The sequence below is a fragment of the Apaloderma vittatum genome, unplaced genomic scaffold (genome assembly GCF_000703405.1).
Source record: "Apaloderma vittatum isolate BGI_N311 unplaced genomic scaffold, ASM70340v1 scaffold40133, whole genome shotgun sequence".
NCBI classification, from domain to species: domain Eukaryota; kingdom Metazoa; phylum Chordata; class Aves; order Trogoniformes; family Trogonidae; genus Apaloderma; species Apaloderma vittatum.
Genome location: NW_009710578.1, coordinates 6543 through 26305, shown reverse-complemented (window position 1 = coordinate 26305; position 19763 = coordinate 6543). Strand labels below are relative to the sequence as shown.

The following is a 19763-nucleotide window of genomic DNA, read 5'->3' as shown; positions in this document are numbered from 1 at the left end:
AGAGTGTCTATGTTCTGTCCAAAAAATCTTCTTTTTATGTAGCACTTAGCAGTAATTATGAGAAAATAAAAACTGCCCTCTAAAATCTTGACAGCTAAAATCCAACTGTTCATTGCTGAATCTTGATCTTTTTTGCTTTATAGGTCTCTGCAATTATAGTATTTTAATTTCCTGTGTGTTTAGCGACTTTATTTTCAGAATTGTGAATATCCCTTTCACAGATCTTATTAATGTAGGTTAAGTGAGAAGAAACATTGTTTTAGTGACCGGGAAGGGCACACTGGTGTGCGTTTCCTGACTGTCCCTTGTTCCATGCTTGGGGAGGAGTCATCGACTGTCTGAGAGGTGTAGAAAATATGTGTGGGATGGATCTGTTTTCTTTCTAATTTAAGAAAGTTAAGCTGTGCATCTTCATTGCAGATATTTTCAGGCAATTTAGACTGCAAGGAAGAAGTATGTATTTTATGTATATTTGTGATAGGTTTTTTTTTTTATTAATGTATTGTTGATGTTTGGATAGTTCTTAAGCATCTCTTATTATCTATTTTTCTCAAGTGGATGTTAAACATGGCCTTACAGAACTCTTGGTACATTAAAGGTAATTGGCAGTATTATTGATATTTGCAGGCATGCACTGTTTGAAAGGATTGTGGTATAATGAGTTATATTTCACTTAATCATGTAGGCTAAGTTAACTCCACTGATAACTAAATGAGAATTTGAACCTATGTTTTATTGCCAGTGATGTCAGAATTAATATGAAAGGATTAACATGAGCTCTTTTATTCTGATACTTAGTGGAAAAATATAGTGTAGTGAAAGCTACCTGTTTTCATGGCCTTCCTGATATTGAGAAAAATCTGTTACGCTTCATAACTTTGTGTTGTATTAGATAGGACCCATGGGAGTTTGGTACAGTCAGCAAGCATAAGAATGAATGCAGAAATGTTTCAACAGATGTCACAATTGTGTGTGGTGTATTTTTGCTGTTTTCAAATACTTTAGGCTTTTAATAGTACCCTTGTCCTGCTAGGTTTTGTGTCTATGCCCAGTGTTCACCAACACAGTGCAAGGCAGAATTGTCTTTCTGCAGTGTGCTTCACAAGGAGCAGCATGGAGCTCTGCAGCAGCTGTAGTGACACCCATGCTCTTAACAACAACAGCCCCAAGCCTGGGTTTAAAATTCCCAACAGCTGGAAAACAACTTATTGCATTTGGCAGTGCATTTCAAGGCCCTTTTACTACTGTAAATAAAATCCATTTGTTGCCATTTTCAAACAGAACGTAACATCTGCTAAAGAGTTAATTGCATCAGAAAAATCAGTAGTTCCTGGGGAGGAGGAAAAATTAGTGGTATGGTGACTGTAAGTCAAAGAAGGAAATAACCGTAAAAGAAATACGGTAGAATAGCATAGCATGTATACGGGTAATATTGTGTCTAGTGTGTGTCATAAAGCATTTAACAAATTAATTTCTGTGTTTACCAAAGCATATGCTTCAAATTTGCTTCAGTGATGCATTAAAATGATGGAAGTGTGGTAATAGGAAATAGTGTAATTTAGCTTAGTTTAAAAGAATGACTTCTAGGTGAAGTATACTGTATGAGAAATTTGGAGATGTTGAACTGATGTTTTCTATAAGAAACCGATACTTTTTATTACTTTTTTACAAGGAGAAATAACTTTTTTTTAAAGTACCTAATTATAAACTGATGGTTTTATGCAGTTGTATTTTGTGCATAATATTACAAGAGTTATTGCTTATGCCTAGAAGAGACATTCCTGCATTCTCTTCCAGAATGTGTTCACCTTCCTCTTTGTGCTTAGAGCTTAAAATGATTTTAAAATTGGACACTTGTAGAATTTTAAGGCAGGTTTTTGCATGTGCTTCTAATTTCAGCTATAAGGTTAGCTGTTTTTTACCTGTAGAGATTAATAGAAAAATACAAAGTATACATTCATCCAGAATTTTGATTGCAGCATCTAAGCTTATAAACTTCAGTATTTAAAGTAGGGATATAGACAGTGTCAGGTATTTTGATGGTGAAATGGAACTGTTGCACTACTTCTATATGCCTTTCCTCTTGCTGTGTGTATAAAATTTCCTTGAGCTGCATATCCACCTGATGGCCTACTGTGGAACTGTTTTGTATCCTGTGCCTTTTATCATCATGTGTTAATGTAGCCTTTGCTTATCCAGTTGTCTCTAGTTTAGGCTTTTTCAAGCCAATGTCTTTGGCTCTATAGCAAATGCTTCAGATCTGAAATTAGTTGTAAGGATCAATATTTCTCCCTTCCCTCAGTAATTCTTAAAGAACTTTAGAAACCGAAAAACTAACTCCCAAAAGTGATTGAAACTTGTAATTTCTTTTTGCTCCACATGAAGTTATATAATCCTTCAGCACACTACATGGTTGTCCTGTGGCATTAGGGTATTAGTACTAATGGAAAGACATAGTTATTACAAACAATTCCAAATTTCACAGTGTGTCTCTTAATAGCAGAAAGGGATTTTCTCATGATTAAAAAGAAAAATGGGTGGCAAAATAAGGAAGAAATGCTTGTTACATAGGATGATCCCCTGGAGGCTTAATTACTGAAAAAACAAATAGGAGGTAAATGTTCAAGATGTTTACAGGTTAAACATTTTGTAAGTATCTTTTAAATAAGAGTATCTGCAGCCTTGGAGCAGCTAATTGCTCAAGAATCACAGCCATTTATGCTGCCTCATTTTCCCCTGGGATTGACACTCACAACAGGATAATTCTTACCCTGATATAAGTGTCACAGTGGGGACTCGGTGTAATTTGCTGATATGATATCAAAAATAGCATTAAGATAATTACATTTTGCACTTGTAATGTTTCACAAGCAATAGTATAACTGAAAATTACTCGGTTTTTTCGGTTGTAGTAACCTGGCTGTTCCCCACCATTTTCCTTTATAAGTACAGCATCAAAGTTACTTTAAAGTTTTGGGTGGGGTTGGGTTTTTTTTTCTGGTTTAGTTTTGTTGTTGTTTGGGGTTTTTTTAGCATCTTCAACACAGAATTGTATCCAATAATCAGAGTTAAGGAACAAATTGAAGTGAGTATTCTAGTGTTTGGCTTGTGGGATGATCTGTGGACTAAGCTGATCCATTTGCATGGTTTGTCTTTAGTACAGTTCTGCAGCAGTTTAAATTGAACCCTTTTGTTCCTCTTGTTTTATGAAGGGAAAGTAAAATGAGTAGATTCTTTTTGTTGTTTCAGAATATTTCTGTTGATAAAATTTAAATCTTTGCGTTGAAAAATTAAATTGTACACACTTAATTGTAAATTATGCAGCCTATGTAAGGAAGCTCAGTATTTGCAACTCTTATGACTACCTGATCGTACTGCTCTCCTCACAGTCCAGGGTAATGAGTGCAATAAAAAAAGTAACTGCACCATGAAAACTAGATGTTAGTCTGCTGGAAATTGGCATCAAGATCTGTATGAAAACTGATCTCCTCCAATTTACACCAGATGACAGAATGACCCAAGCGTTTCCTGGGCTGTTTAGGCTCAGCTTGACCAGAGCAAAGCTTTTGTATTTTGTTAGTGGTGTTTCTTTCAAATCTTTTATCAGCCTCTGGGAAATGCCCAACAAGTCCCAAGAAACACTTTCTTATTTACATGTGATATCTTATTTAGATGATATCTAATAATCTTATTTAGATATTTTAGATAAGATTTACTACTTGAGTCTTACAGAAAGGATGATTGCTGAATAAATCCTAGTCCAAACAAGCAAAGGTATCCCAGAGATGGCAAATGTGTGGGAACAGATGTCAGACTTTTTAAACGGTAGTGTAATACAGACAACATGAAGAGCTGATGGTGATGTTGAAAGCAGTTAGTGTAACTGGTACAGCTGTTGGTCTGCAAAGCCCCACCGAACCAAGCTGCCCTGTGGAAAGCTGGGCACATGCTGCTCTGGAACCAGCTGTGAGTTGATTCTGCTTCATCCAGACCTCTTCTGAGTTCTTGCAGGAAAAAACCCAACCCACCAGTATTTGTCTACCTGGCATTGGCTTTGGAGGACTTGCTGAACATGCTCCCCGTGGTTGGCTGTTTCCTTTCATGAAAATGAGGACAGAAGTCATGTTGGACTGAGTATTTGTTTCTGCAGCTGTTATAATTTTAATATAAAGAAACAACCATTTAAACCAAGATTGTTCTCTCCATTACAAGAAGCACTCTGAGTAAGTCTGAGTTAAAGCTTAGACATGAAGGCTAATTTATATGATATATTCAAAGTCTCTTCTGCAATGGGCTAAGTCACACATAAAATAAAAAAAGCACATCTGAATATAATTTTTATATTGCCATTGAGTAGTGTTGGGGACCCATTTTGCAGACAGACAAATGCTTGCCACTACTTTATGCTCAAAGGCAACATTGAAAGTGACCTGGAACAGGCAGGAACTGACTTTTTTCTACTAATATGATATGAAAGTTTTATCGTATTAGGAATTTTCTGTCATGGTGGATTAGTATCAGGTCATATTAACGTTCTTTTTTACTAACTTACAATGAAATGTGCTAACGTGACTACACTTCGCTATCACACGAGGAAAAGAAGCAGAATGATTTTACCTTCATGTGATACCATAGAAATATTTCAATACCTCTGTCCCAGGACAAGTAGGACAAAGTTAAAAATAAAATAAAACAAAACACAGTGGCTTGAGACAAGAGTTTGTGATTTTTCCCAGGGATGAAACTCCTTTCCCTGCCCTCCCCACCCCCAATGTCATGTTCATATTTATTTAATAGTTGTTGATTTTCTGAACCTATTAGTTTTGAAGCAGTTTGGGCCTGTTGTTGTAATTATGGTTCTTCTTGCATTTTTAGCTGAAAGTCATTGGGAGCTGCAAATACTGAGCATGTACACAAAACAACCCAATGCGTTTCCAGGTTGATTATCCCTTGAATTTCAGGAAACCAAGTGTTGACTTCTCAAAATGTTGACCCCAGAAGCCAAATTTAAAAAAAAAAAAAAAAAAGGAAAGAAAAAAAGGGGGGAGGTGTTGGGGCTGAGTTGGGAGAAAAGCCATCATATTGTGTCCATGCTCCATTATGCACAGAATGCTATGGCCAGAAATAATTAACAGGCACAAAGGGTGGCAGTTAATCATTTGGCTGTATGATTGTACCTGCAAGGTTTCTTTTATATGGAGCCAAAATCTGATAAAAATGGCTTATGTCAGAAAAGTTCAATCTTATCTAAATTATGACCAGAAAAAGAATGTTTATGATCTTGGCTACAAACATCATATAGGAGAAGGTAGATGAGTTTGGCTCCTAGGTTTAAATTCAACTATCTCTAATTCTGAAAGTCTGGACTACAGCTTTTAATTTTTTCCTTTTTTACACAGCTAATATTCCTAAAAGCTTTGGTCTAAAATAAAAGGCAACAAAACCTTTCAAAATCTGCAGAGAGGTGATAAATTAAAATGTGGTTATTTTCAAAAGTGCAGGATTTCATCATTAGATGGGATCCATGAGTAAGACTGGCTTTCCTGCTGGAAGTGACAAAACGTGCTTATACTAGGTCAGAGCACGTGTGCACTCTTCTTGCTGCGTGCGCAGCCCTTTGCTACAGGTTCTTCACAGGTAAGCTATATTTTTCTGTTGCTATTTTAAATAATAGAAGTGCCCTTATGACAGATCTGGAGTCAATTGTTCTGCTGTTTGTTGTACTTATGCTGCATAGGTTGTGCAGTGACTTCCAGGAGGACTATGGAGCTGCAGGGCAGAGCAGAGGCGTCATGCCAGCTCTTAGATTTTAACACTTACAAATGAGAGAGGCCTTTGTGCTCAAAAGACTGGGATGGGGCAGGTAGACATGGTGGGCTGTCAGCCTGTGTCCAGGACAGGGCGCTCTCTCCATCAGCTAAACAGGAGACTTCAGCTTTTCTGTCAAGCTGGGGCACAAACCTTCCCCTGATCCAGGTTGGGTCAACAGCTTTTATGAGTAGGTCATGGTGCTGTTGAGCTGAACAGCACTAGGATAGAAAAAATGGTGGACTCTTCCTAGGGAATTTGGAACCTGAAATGCTCTGCATCATTCAGAATGCTGACTTCGGATACTAACAGAAGCAAATCTCCTAACCCACAGCTCAGCACCGGGGTAATAGCCAACTGGTAACAGATACTGGGAGGAGGTGTAGAAAATCAAGTTGACCTTGGTCTGCCTGAGAAATGTAAAAAACATTGTATTGAGGGGAATAACCCATTATGTCAGTATATTGGAAATGTGCTTGTTTGTCACGTGGTCATTTAAAAACTCTTGCAAGTTAGACACTTTTCATCCTAGTGCTGGCCCCATGGGATTCAGAAGCTTCTCATCAGAATGGCCTTGATTTAAAATGGCAGCATGACTATCTCTAGATTACTGCTTTCCATCATTAACACCATTATCTCACTCCTCAGACTGATTTTTAATTTTTATGTTTGCTATTATAAGTGATTTATAGGAAAATTCATTGCACAACCTGCCCAGAATCATTAAATTCACCTAGGTTGAATAACCTGATGTTCACCTGGAAATAACCAAATCGATGACATTATCTAACTGAATTTTCAACCGCCTTGGAAGTACAGAGCTTATCTCTTTTCTTCTTCCCCTCGCCCCATCTCAAGTATAGTGGCTAGTGGGGGGGGACCAATTTTAATTCATAAGAGGTAATTAGCCAAGTCTGAAAGGTGTGCACTAATTACAGAACGCTGTATATCTTGTGCAGCTGATTGCAGCAGAGGTTTCTGAATGGTAGCTATGATTTTTTCCAAACACTGTTCAGTAATTTTAAATGTTATTAGGGGATTAACTTTCCATACGAAAGGCTAAACTAATACTTATTATACAGATTATAACAGTGAGTGGCCTAAGAAGCTGTTGAGGCCATTATATTGCTGTAGTCACTGCCAAAGACTGAGGAGAGTGCAGGGTAGCCAGCCCTGAGAGGTGACTATGCACCATCCTCTGCTGTTCCTCGTCCCTCCTACCTCCATCAACATGAGTCAAGCTGGCGAGCTCCATCCATGAACACGACTCCTCACTGGAGAGGCAGAGAAGAGCTCTAGGGATTGTTGTGCATTACATTGGTTTTTCTACTGTTGCAAATCAATCAAGCTATGCTTGGTCATACTGAATTTTTAGCTGTTTTGGAAGCCAACGTTTGGGAAAAGACTATGTGAGTTTACTAGTTTGAGAAAATAGCAGAGTAGCACAGAGCAGAGTAGCACACCTTCATTTTGGTTTTGTTGACACTGTGTAAAGTTAGGTTTTGCAGTCAGTATTTTTAAACCAAAATGGCTTGTTTTGATTTGGTCTTTCTGTTGTTTATTCTGTCTCCTTGCTTCTCAGGTTTTATGCCCCTACAGACCCATATATTCTCTCTTTATATGACCTCTGATATTTGTTCAACACATGGGAAATCAAACTGGATTCCTCCAAGCTAAAAGCATCAGACTGCAGCTAGAGCTAAAGGCTTGTAGTTAGTAAAAACTTCCCAAGTGAACAAGGCAATAGCAAATGCAGCCCTAATTTTAAATTAAGGCCACAGATCTATGATCGTGGAGAATGAATGTGGGAGTATGTGGTGCAGTAGTTCATGCCAGTGGTGATGGAGAAGGAAGCTCTTGGATTTCTCTGCTGAGTAAACTGGCGCTTAAGTGTGGGGCTCAAACTGAGGGCTACAAAGTGCACACTAATTGGTGGATGGAAATTACCTATGTACAGTTTGAGCTTCCAGGGAAAATGTAACCCTGTTTTGTAGAAAACAAACAAAAAAACCCCACCAGACCTTTTTTCTTCTAGCTTTTTGCCTTCATTCTGGGCTCTTTGATAGATTTAACTCGCAGACTTCTTCCTAAGAGGACTTGCATTTTCTCTTTAACAAATATCCAAATTATTTTATTTAAAAGTAAATTACATCTTATCTCACTCCCCTTATTAATCAAGGCTTCCTTTTTGCATTTCAGTGCTGTTTGTGTTTGTAAAAATACTAGCCTACCCCACTGTTTGTACCAATATATCATTAAACAGCTTATAAAATGCACTTTGTAGGCATTTCTGGAATACATTTGTTGTTCTAAATTTTTTAACGCATTTAGCGTCCAATATGAAACTTGGGGAAATGATTCTGCACATCTCCGCATCAGGTTCCCGTTGCCTCCCTTTGTCTATCCTGGCGGTAATATCCTTGGAGGTTTTCTTCTACAGGCATCTCTGAAACCCTTAATTGAACCACTAGTGTGCTTGTTTAAAGCGTTTCCCTTGCTTGGTTTTCTAAAATGATTTTTAAGCTCCCCATACATACATTTTCAGTTTCCCTAGGCTCCTCCTTAACTAATGGCGTTATGATGGTCTCTTTCTTGTCTTCAGGGATCTCTCTTGAACTAGATGAACTCATAAAGTGTCAGTGAAGACTCTTCTCAATTTCTGTTCCCACTTCTTTTTGCTTTCTTGGATATCTGGCATGTGGGCTTCCTTACGGCACAGCTGTAAGTAGCTGTGCATCCTTTTGCAAGAGAAGAAAGGGGCATAAGTACCTGTTCAGATAGGAGGGTGTGATATGAAGGAGTAGCTGTTAACTACCACTGAGCTGGTAGGGGAAATAAGTTGTACAAGGAAAAAGTTGGGATGGGTCATGTTACCAGTGGATCACACAGTAAATTCTTTTGACTGGTTATATCAGGAAGTGCTAATATAATGATTGCACCCTACATTTAGTTGTCTAATCAAATTTCGAGAGCTCAGACTAAAAGGACAGTGTGTGAAATGAGTGAGGGACCTTTACCAGGAAATGTGTACAGCTCCCAGTCATCACACCCTGATCAATAGAGTGTGTGAGGAGAAGGGCTGTTGCCTTCACTGGTGCTGAATGAAGATGTGGTGTGATACCTGCAGAAACCCAGGGAAGGACTTGCCCCTCAAATACCTGCTACTGTAGAGGTGCGGTTGATCCTGCACGGATAGTACTTCACACAGTGATCACCTTGGCTACTTATTTGGTTTGCCTGAGTGTGAGTCAAAGTACTTGCCCTTGGTGAGTGCTGTCAGTGCATAGTTTGCATTGGTACAAGAAAGTAGTAAAGGTTAAAAAAAGCCTTAAAACCCGTTATTAGGAGTATTCTATGTTGTGCCAGATAAAATTGTGTCTTAGAATAGTTGCTAATTAATTCTTTAAATATTCTAGGTAGTCGTTGTGGTTTAGTATGTTCTTTTCACTCTTGTTTTGGAAAGTAAATAATTAATTCTTTGGTTTTGTCCTGATTTTTTTTTTTACATGTTAAAAAGCCTAAACCAGGAAAAAATGCTCTCATACTGGGAGATTTTCAGCTGTATGATTCACTTTTGGTTTTGTTTCACTCAGCTTAGCCTTTTTCTTTTAATACGTCGTCAAATCTTTCACTTCCCATATTCTATGGATGGGTTCAGAAGCTTTTTTGTTTATCTTACATATTGTTCCGTATATCTGTCTTGAGCAATGTTGGCTTCTCTTGTCATTTTGACACTGATTTACTGGAATGAACTTATATTTTGAACTCTGTTACCATCTTTTAAATGCCTTCCATTCCGCATTAACATTTCTCAACAATAGTTAGTTCTAATTAGTTTTTTTCCAGCTTGCTTGCAAATCTAGCACAATGTCTTCTGAAAATAAACTTACTTGAAGGATATCAGGCATTTTAAGATAATAAGTGATCAAGTGACTTTGCTGCTAGCTCATCTATGTTCTGTGTGTGTTAGCATCCATTTTTATATGTATCAAATAGTCATTTAACTCCTACAGAAAAAAACTTTAATTCTATTAGAAGATCTGCTCCAGAAGCTCATTTTTTTTCAGTGACCAATAGTAAGTAGGGTTTCAAAGGCTTTTGACTAGGTCATAGATTTCTATCAGGATGTTCCAAAAGAGCTTTCGTATTCTGTTGTGGTTTAACCCCAGGTGGCAGCTAAACCCCATGCAGCCACTCACCCATTCCCCCACGATGGGATAAGAAAGAGAATTGGAACAGAAAACTTATGGGCTGAGATTAAGACAGCTTAATAGGTGAGCAAAAGCCACATGTGCAAGCAAAACAAACCAAGGAATTAATTCACCACTTCCCATGGGCAGGCAGGTGTTCAGCCATCTCCAGGAACGCAGGGCTCCGTCACGTTCAGCAGTGACCTGGGAGGACAGGTGCCATCATTCTGAATGTCCCTTCCTGAGCGGAACTGAGGAGGCAGCTCTGTCAGTCACCCGTACCTCAAAAATAAAAGGCCTAACAGGGAAGGGATGAGTGTGATTCTGGTAACACAGGGCTGTTTTTTACCTGAGATTGCTGCGAGTTTACCAGGAGCAAGATGGGATGGTGCAGAACTGAAGAGGGTAGAGGAAACCTAAGGCTTTTTTTGTCCTCTCTGAGCCTGTGTTGTGGTTAGGCTACGACTTGTCCCTTTGACTAAATGGCAAGGTGCTAGGCTTTGTTCGCAGTGTGTATGACTTCTTCCCATTAAATATTTTTTTAATTTAATTTTTAAATGTGCCTTTAGAGATGGTGTAACCCTGTTGACAGAGCATGTGTGAAAATTTGGCATGCAAATAAATGTAAACTATTTTATTTGATGCTGCTGTATTCAACGCTTGTTAACACTGTAGCATACAGGTAGAAAAAGTATGAAAATATGGTATAATGCAGTGGAAAGAAACTATTTTCCCAATTCTATTTTGAGAATGCAGCAAAAATAGCCCAATGTCAAATGCTATTTGAGTATCATTCCTTAATGTGTCTGATATGCTTTTTTTTTTATGTGATTCCACTGATATCTTGCTTATGCCACAAAAATTTTAAAATATCTATTTTAAAATTGCCTGTAAGTGTACTGAATTAGTTTCTTGGTTTCATTCTCAACTCCTTATGATTTTTGCAATAACTGATTGATGGCATTTCTACCATCAGGTTGTATAAGAGAATTTGATAGTTCTAACTTAATAGCTCAGCACACTATTTACAAATCTAGTGTCTCTCCAGGGGAATAAATCCCACACGTTTTTGCTTCTTGCTGTTACCATCTTGCCAAACTGAGAGAAGGCGGCTGTAATAAATTCTAATACTGGTGTTTCTGGTCTGATATCGGTACTAGACAACACTAGAAGAAGCAGCAATAAGAAAGCTACACAAAAATCTTCTCTGTAAACCCTGACAGATTCTGCCGTGGTAAAGGCAGTTCTGTGTGAGGTTGGATTTCATTCTTTGCTTTCAGTATGCCGTAATAATAAAGCAAATAGACAAATGGAAGGAAAAGGTACTCAAAGTGCTGCATATATTAAAATTAAACAGCATTTTTGCTATATTGGTTAATCTGTACATCATAGTAGAACCATCTTGCTATATTGTGTGTAACCTTTAGCCACAGCTCGGATTGCAGACTAGAGTTACGTACTGACAATAACCACGCCGTTTCGCTGACTTATTTTGACAGTTTATGTCCGGTTACTTCCAGTGATTTGCAAAGCTGACATTTCCCTTTAGTGAACCTGAAACTCTTTTCTGCTGTATTGCCCAGATATTTTTAACATACCAGACAGTAATGAAAAGCAGAGAAAAGAGGGCTTCGTTCCCACTGAACCCATAGAGAGGGTCTTGTAGTAAATGTGAGGGGTGAAAAGAGCTGTAGTATAAATGAGGATTGGGCACATTTTTATGAATTCTCATGCTATAAATGTCACACTAATGTTTTGTTCGTTAGCAGATATTCTTCTGATACTGCAATGTTCTTTTTCCTTATGGTAAAGTGTGTCTGATTGAGTCAATTTATACTGACAGCTTTCCTAAGTTAACTTCTCTGTGAATTCCCAGTTCATTTAATATTTTTTCCTCTTGCTTCCCACATTTGAGCTACCTTTGTTCTGTGTCTGAAGGATAGGAAGCTGATAGTTATTTTATATTTATATTTCAAGGCTGCTTAATGTTTAATGAGGCTGAATATGTTGTAAAAAGCTTCAGAACACTCAGACTGGTTAATATTTCATGCCGATCTACAGAGACAACTATATTGATCTTTTAAGCATCTGCTAAACAAGACAAGGAATAAATTAGATTTTGGTCAGTTTGATTTGGCTGATAAGTTAAATAGCTTTCAGAGCATTATCACCTTTTAACATGTTTTGTTTCCAGTTGAGTAAAGTAGACTTTAAAGGTGGCATTTCATCATGTTGTTTCTCATTGCTCTTCATTGTGCCTATTTTATTTCAGCTGTGTTTATATATGTTATGAAGGAATATGGAAACATAAAGAGAGGATATTTGCACCACTTGCCTTATGCACCCATGACTGTACCTTCTGCAGCCATAGTCGAGGGGGCTGTACTTGTTTCTAATAACTGTGTTTTGGACCTAGGTTCCCACTATTATACTAATATTTATTTGGATCACAGTTACATGCCTGGAAAATTTTCTGAATGCACTGCAAAGCTGAACCATAGGTATGATCTGATTTGGGGAAAAACCTACTTTATGCCCAAGTTTCTTATGACAAGAGAATCCATTTTAACATCTTGTAGGCAATGTTTCTTTTTACAGCGTTTCACATTTGCTACCCCAAACCTTGGCTTTCTTGCAAAGAGGGAAAGTCAATTATCATAGCCATTCAGATGTCTATGTAAGTGTTCTGTAAACCTAACGCTAGTTGATAGCAAGGTTTTTGAAAGGTTCTTTTAATACTGAAATAATGTCGTAGCTTTTTGTGGTGATCGAAAGTTTTCCAACTTTGCACCCGGCATGTTGCAGCAATTGTAGAACTAATATGACACAGAGATTTTTAATAGGAAACTGAATAGACAGCCTTTGAATAAAGCCATGTGGTTTGATTGTTAGCTCAAGAAGATACCCTAGAATGCTGAAGAAAGACCCATGAAGGAAACGCTAGTTTGACTAAATTCAAGAATAAATTACTGCATTTATTGTCTCTTGCAAAACAGTACTCTGTAGCCTACAAGTATACGAATACTTTTCTCATAGATTTCACTTTTATGTGCTTTTGTAGGAAATTAAATATTCAATCTCAGTATAACCCTAAATCTATCTCTTCCACATTAGACGTACTTTTGTTTATGAATATAGATGGGAAAAACAGTAACACTCTTAGTCTCTTGCATTTGGTTTCTTGTTTAACTATACTTTTCTGTGTCCAGTTTGGAGCAGGTATGATAGCTGTGAAAATTTCCTTTCTTTGGCATAAAGAATTTCAAAGTTATTAATGACTTGGGGAGGCTTGGGGTCTTCAAGAAATGTATGTAATGTGAACCCAATTTAAAACTTTAGGACAAGAAAGAACAGGGAGATTCAGGGGAAGGAATTACTGCAAAATCTTCTAAATGAAGAGCAGTAATAGAGAGAAATGCCTGATTTTGCTAGATTCTAGGACACCTCTCCAGCCACTCTTTTTGTTTCCGCTGCCTGTGGAATTAATCTGTGAATTCTCTTTTTAAAAAAAATCCTCCCAATCATTTTACCATTTTTCATCTTAATATTACCAGCTAATGGTTTCAGGAACTTTTAGCTATCTGAACTCTTTTGCACTTCTTCACTTGATGCATTCTCAACTAGCAATCTTTTCTCTTCTGTGTCCAAGCAGCCAAGACCCTGTGAGATGCAGTGAAAGCAATGTCAGCTGAAATTGAAGTTGGTGAGAGGGAGCATTGAGAGTAATTTGGGGGAATATGTCTAACATACTAATCTAGTCAATGCTATTTTTGGTATGTCTGTGTTATCTTACAGTTGATATAATGGTAAAAGTCTCCCTCAACACTTTTATCCAAACAGAAGATACATCCTGAGAAGTCCCATGCTGTTGAGAGTTCAGTAATTGACAACTAGAATAATTTTTATTTATTTACCTATTTATTTTCTTCCTAAGTACTGTAGTCTTGATACCAACCTGTGAACTTGCATTGTGCTGCGGGCATTCGTGGTGACCAACACAGTGCTTGTTATCATGCACCATCAAACTTCCTCCAGATCCAACAGCAGCCTTAGGTGGGAGAAGACCTATTAGGTAGCTTTATTTTTACACTGTATTTTTACCTCAACCTAAGCAATCTGTAGCATACAGATGCAGCATCTTCAGTGATGGCTCTTTCTCAGGTAGTGCTGTACTAGAACCGTTTGAGAGTGTGGTGTGAACGATGGGATTACCAAATCATATTTCTGTGACGCCATCCACAAAAGCACCAAGGAGCCTTACTGAGGACTTCAAGGTATGTCTTCAGAAGCTATGCTAATTTTTCAATAAGCTTTTGTACCCCCATTGGTTCATTGGACTTTCACTTTAAAGGTTATCAGACCATTCCCTTATAAAGAAAATATTTCCCACTTAACTGTAAGTATCTTGATGCGTATCTAAATTCTTGCTGATGTGATGAAACATTGTAATTTCTAATGTATGTGTCACTCTTAATTACTATTTGAATTCAGTTTCATGCCATGACTTGTATAGAGCTGTCCTGGAATTTCAGGTATGTGTTGGATTCAGACCACAAATGTGGCCAACCTCACAAATGTCAGGCCAGCTACAAAACACTTAAGCAGATTCTAAAGCTTCAAATGCTAGCCAGCCACATAATATTGGGGCACTTTGTGATTATGAAGTGAATTCTTCCACAAGGAAAATGACAGCCATGCAGTATGTGAAACTGAGCTCCAGAACTCTGTTGCCCTCACCAGAGCCAACACTTATGCTGAAGATAGATATCCCTTAATTATAAATAGGAATAGTAATGTGTACACATGATAATTGTATTCTTGTCACTGGCACAGTGAAGACATGCTCCCATCTGTTGAAGATATTTTACCTTATCCTGTGGAGAGACAGAATGCAGGTGTGAAATTGCCTGTTGTGTCACATACGCATGTACGTCCCTTGTACGCTATTTCACACTATGGGAAAGCTGGTAACTTCTTCTTCAGAGGCTGCTTTGAAATTCATCATGTTTGGAATAATCTATGCAGCAATTGAGTTTGACGGACATCATTCTTATGGTGCCTGAAGCTTCAGTGGAAAATTGTCCTAAATTCTTCCTGTGTAATTAGCAAATATGACCAATGTGCCTCTTGCTGCACAGATTAAATGGATTACAGCACACACTAAATTGGAGTGAAGAAAAGAGGAGTGTATGGTTTATTAGTGGTGGATGCTTCCAAGTGTTTGACTACAAGCCGAGTCAAGTTTTGCAAAATCTTTTGACTTTGAACTATTTTGTGTGGCTCTTTCTGTGAAATTAACTCACTTTTCTAATAGTGACTTGCTGTCTAGGAGTGACATCAATAAAATAGCCAAGTTTTTTATTTGAACTGACCAGTAAACCATTAGACACAGTCTTCCATGAACTAGGCTTATGCCCAATCTTACATGAGTATGAATCAGTCTAAATATCTAAAAGTTAACGTTTAGTAGTAGTAAGGAGATTAGAATCTGATGGTTGCAAGGTTATTTCTAACCTCCACAACCATCATCCTATCATTCTGCTTGCCTTTGGGTGGCCAAGGCTTTTGTCCCCCTTGACAGGCACTAGGAGTTCTGCCATTAACTTCACTGGGATCAAGATCAGCTTCTGCATTGCATATAGTAACACATTATGCAACTACTGTAAGATACTTGTGTAAGTGTAATAAGATCAGGATGGGCTACATTCTCGCTTCCTCAGGGAGTTATGTAAAGTACCTTGACTGGAACAGAAGACGAATTTAACCTGATTGAATCATTAAATGGAAATATAAGACAATGAACATTGACCACTTAGTTCATTTCATAGATCCTAATAATTAAAACTGCATGTGCAATAATAATGGCTATTCCAGATATCTGAGTAAGAAAAATGTACCTTTGACATGTTGTGGCACAGGCATAATGAAGACATTGAGTTAATGGAGGATCTGTGTAATAAGAGTTACCATACAGAGCCTGCAGTTGGAAATATATAAACACATTTCCCAACAGAATTTCACTATGCCACAATTCATTAAGAAAATCGGCAGTAACTGACGAGATAGGCACAAAATGGATTTTCATGTTGCTGAGATGAAGTATGGCTCCCAGCAATTAATGGTTTTAGTCATATTAAGCAGACAAATAATGCTATCTGACATTACAGTATTTCACATTACACTAAAATTTTGTAACATTTGCTCATAATAGGACTTGAAATATGTTACCTAGGAAAAAAAATGAAATCTCTGGAACAGTCAAACCCCATTAGAAACCTTAGGCTTGAAAAATCACAATGTTAACAGTTATATCCCCTAGCAAAAGTTGGCGTTCCTTAAATAGTGTTAAATTTAAACCCAGAAGCTCTAGTCTCTTTTGAAGTTACTCTTCTTTAGTGCATTGAGCTTGAAAGGAAAATTTAGTGCACAAAATGTACTGTGTGTTACTGAGTGTTGGTAAGTGAAACACTATGAAGAGCTGCAGAAAGAAGAGGGTAGCCTTTAGAGTGAATAACATCAGTGATACCTATGTACTCTAAAAAAATGTTTCTATCTTCTGCTTTATACAAAGGCTTCTGATCTTAATATGACCCCACTTACCCATTATTGATAAATAATCTTACTATTTTACACATAATTCTAAATGCCATGTTTGCCTTTTTCATAGCTGGATATAGTCTGAGTACCACTCGTAAAAAAAAATTTTACTGTAAAATACTATGGGTCTAAATTTCCTGTCCCTGCTTGCATGAATAACCCCTGTGACTTCAAAATATACTTATTAAGGACAGTTTTACTGGAAAATGTCCAATGTGTTCCAAGCATTAATGATTTATTTCTCATGTGATGATAATTCTATTCCAAATCTAGTTATGTGGAAGAAAATGTGAGTGGATGCAGTTTTTTGTTGGGACAGTACGCAGTGGATTTGGAAGTGTCATGCTTAGCTGAAGGCAACAGTGCTTAGTGTCTCAGCACCCAGCTCCCACTGAATTTCAACAAGAGTTAGCAAGCAACCTTCCCTTGGGCTTCAGTGAAAATCCTTGGCTCAGTATCCAGTCTGAGCTGCAGTTTCATTTGCAGGAAACAAGCTTTTTTTTGAGGTCTTTTAAGGTATTGTTTCCTGAAACAGCAGAAGATAATCTGTGTGCAGAGAGAATACTGCAGTTCTGTTACTAAAATACAAAAATGTTAAATTTTAGTATGAAACGATTACTAAAAAAATAATATAATTCAAGAATACAATAAACCTTTCCAAATCCAAGCCATAAACAAAACAGATAATCTTTTACGTGTGCCAAGATACAATTTTATTGCTTCTCAGATAACACTGCATTTAGGCATTTATTTAACTTGAGGGTACTGGAAAAGCAAAACAGTTCACTTATGTCTTATGACATTTGTCCTACTGTATGTTAATGGAAGAGGTAGGGACTTTTCAGAGCCATTGCTGGCAATGTCAGAAGTGCACACCCAGAGCTTAGTAACTGTGCTAGGAAGAACACGTATTTCTGTGAGACTCTCGTATCTAGATTTCATTGTCTTCATTTAGAAGCTGTAAAATATTTTACCACAGTTCTTATATGACCTTATAAAAATGACACTGTTTATGGAGGTCCCAGTTCTGCATTGTCTCATGATGATTTTCATGAATTTGTTGAATTACTGAACGATATCACAACCTGGGAGTCCCAAAGCTCCTCTCTGGATGCTTGTGTGAAGACCACTGTGTGATGCTGCACAACAAACTTTCAAGGAACCTCCAAGTGAACACTGTTGTGGAGCCCCCATGTCCTAGTATTAGTGTTCAGAAAAAAGTTCTAGCGATAGCAGTAGTGATTATGTATATTAGATTTCTAGCTTTTTCTTTTTTTCAAATGAGGTGAAGAACAAACAGTTGGTGCCTAATGTCCAGCTGCTGCTTGCAGATGACCACTCAGTGCTGCCTGAGCAGCCAGTGACCCAGTGCTTTGGGAACTATTGCTTTTAACGGCTTGCTTCATGCTTTCACATTCTCTCTCTATGCTAGTCTGCATTACTGTTACTGCACCTTCATAGTATCAAAAAAGAAGTATTGGTTTTATTGTGCTTCTTTTAAAACCAGTACGTTTAAAAACAACCAAACTTATCTAAGTTGGGTATATAAAACCGCTCACATTATACAGTAAAAAAGAAAGCACCTGTGTGGAAAGCTTACCTCTCTCTGAAAGGAAAGCTGTCTTCATGTAGTTGCTTCAGGAGCACATACTTATATGTACATACATACAACACCAGAACTGTAGCCAGATTAATCTGTCCTCTTACGTGGTAGAGAAGACAGAAGGCCCAGAGGGGTGATATGTCTCCTTCTTTCTCCATCACAGAACTGCTGCCATTCACACTGTGTGAACAAGAGTACGGCTTGGGTAAAGTGCGAAAAGCGTGAGACAAATTATGCTCCACACGGCATAATTCCTCCCAGGAAAGAGCATAACCAACAGCCCACAAACAACTGTACAGTATTCTGTTGTCGGGAGGAGCAGCTGCCACTCTGGACTCTACAACCCCTGCTGAGGAACGCCGGCACAGGGTGTTGGGCCACGTGTGCTGCCTCTGCACTGTGATGGGGGTTCGAGAGAAGCGCCAGTTGAACGTGTTGCACTTGTAAAGCTACGAACCAGAGGGCTGCTGGATACCTTCTGCAGCACCTCTGACACAAACCAGGAGAGACAAGCAGTATGGAGAAAAAGGTTTGTGGATCTTGTTGTGTCTAACCTTTTCTCTGGATAGAAGGGTCAAAGTATAACTCTAAATTTTTATATGCTATTAGAAAAGATGACTAAGTAACTTAGTCTGTTTAAATGCTACAGTTTCTTTCTAATCTTAGCTGTATTTCACTATAGTAAAAGTGGGTATTTGAAGAAAATATTTCACTATTAAAGATCCTTGCAACTATGTTTACAAAAGCACCTTTTCTAGGTCAGGCTCTTAATCTATTAAGAAAATTTACTTTTTATTTTTTTCCAAAATAAAACTATAGTAAATAGATACTGTATTTAACCATGTGAAAAGAGTAAAAGGCTATTTCTATGCGGTTTCTGAGGTAATAAGCTGGTATGTTAAAATATATTAATGCAAGTCATAAGTCATTAGGTTGTGTGTCCCTTGCCCATCTTTCCCCAAAAGAGGGGATGGACACAGTGATTTCAGTAAAGTGGAGAAAAGATCTGTGGCATACTCGCTGGTATGCTGTATCATAGTTCATCATGGTTTCTTGTGAGGTCCTCCCCATAATTTGTAGCTTGACTTCCAACGAACATATTCCAGTTGTCTAGAACCTCCTCTTTTGTTAGTTTTTGATCCTGGTGGAAAGAAAGTAAAATCTCTGTAAGAACATTTTCAAAACTAGAGTAAAAGACACATGCTTGTAGGAGACCTGAGAAAGAGACAGTTCTTCAAAGCAGCAGACTGCACGTTCAGGAATCACTGTAGCTGTCATGGCAAGTGGAATTTGGGCCCCAGTGGAAGACAGCAGTCCCGCTGGCTTCAGTTGGGTCAAACTGCCAACTGGAAGTTCTTTGTAATTAACTCCCTGCCAAATAGTATACGGGTTCTCTGGTATGGAGTTTTGACCTGTGGTTTGGTTTTGCCTTCCTGACAGTAAAAATGAAAATCCTCTGGTGTATTTTGTTGAATATGGTTGTTTCTGTTCGCAATTTACACTCTAAAAGTGTCTTCATTTTTTAAGTTCCAACTTTGCTCACATTACGCTTCTGAAGGTCACCA

General features: G+C 37.9%; 1 protein-coding gene across 1 annotated transcript in view; it reads right to left on the bottom strand.

Moving 5' to 3' along the window:
• Positions 1 to 19231: 19231 nt before the first annotated feature.
• The window catches only part of LOC104272355 (reticulocalbin-1-like), a gene marked incomplete at its 5' end in the record, with an annotated part of 6952 nt that continues 6420 nt past the window's right edge, over positions 19232 to 19763 (bottom strand). The window contains one exon of the mRNA XM_009867324.1: positions 19232 to 19339. Coding sequence (XP_009865626.1) covers positions 19232 to 19339 — 108 coding nt within the window. The remainder of the gene's footprint in view (positions 19340 to 19763) is intronic.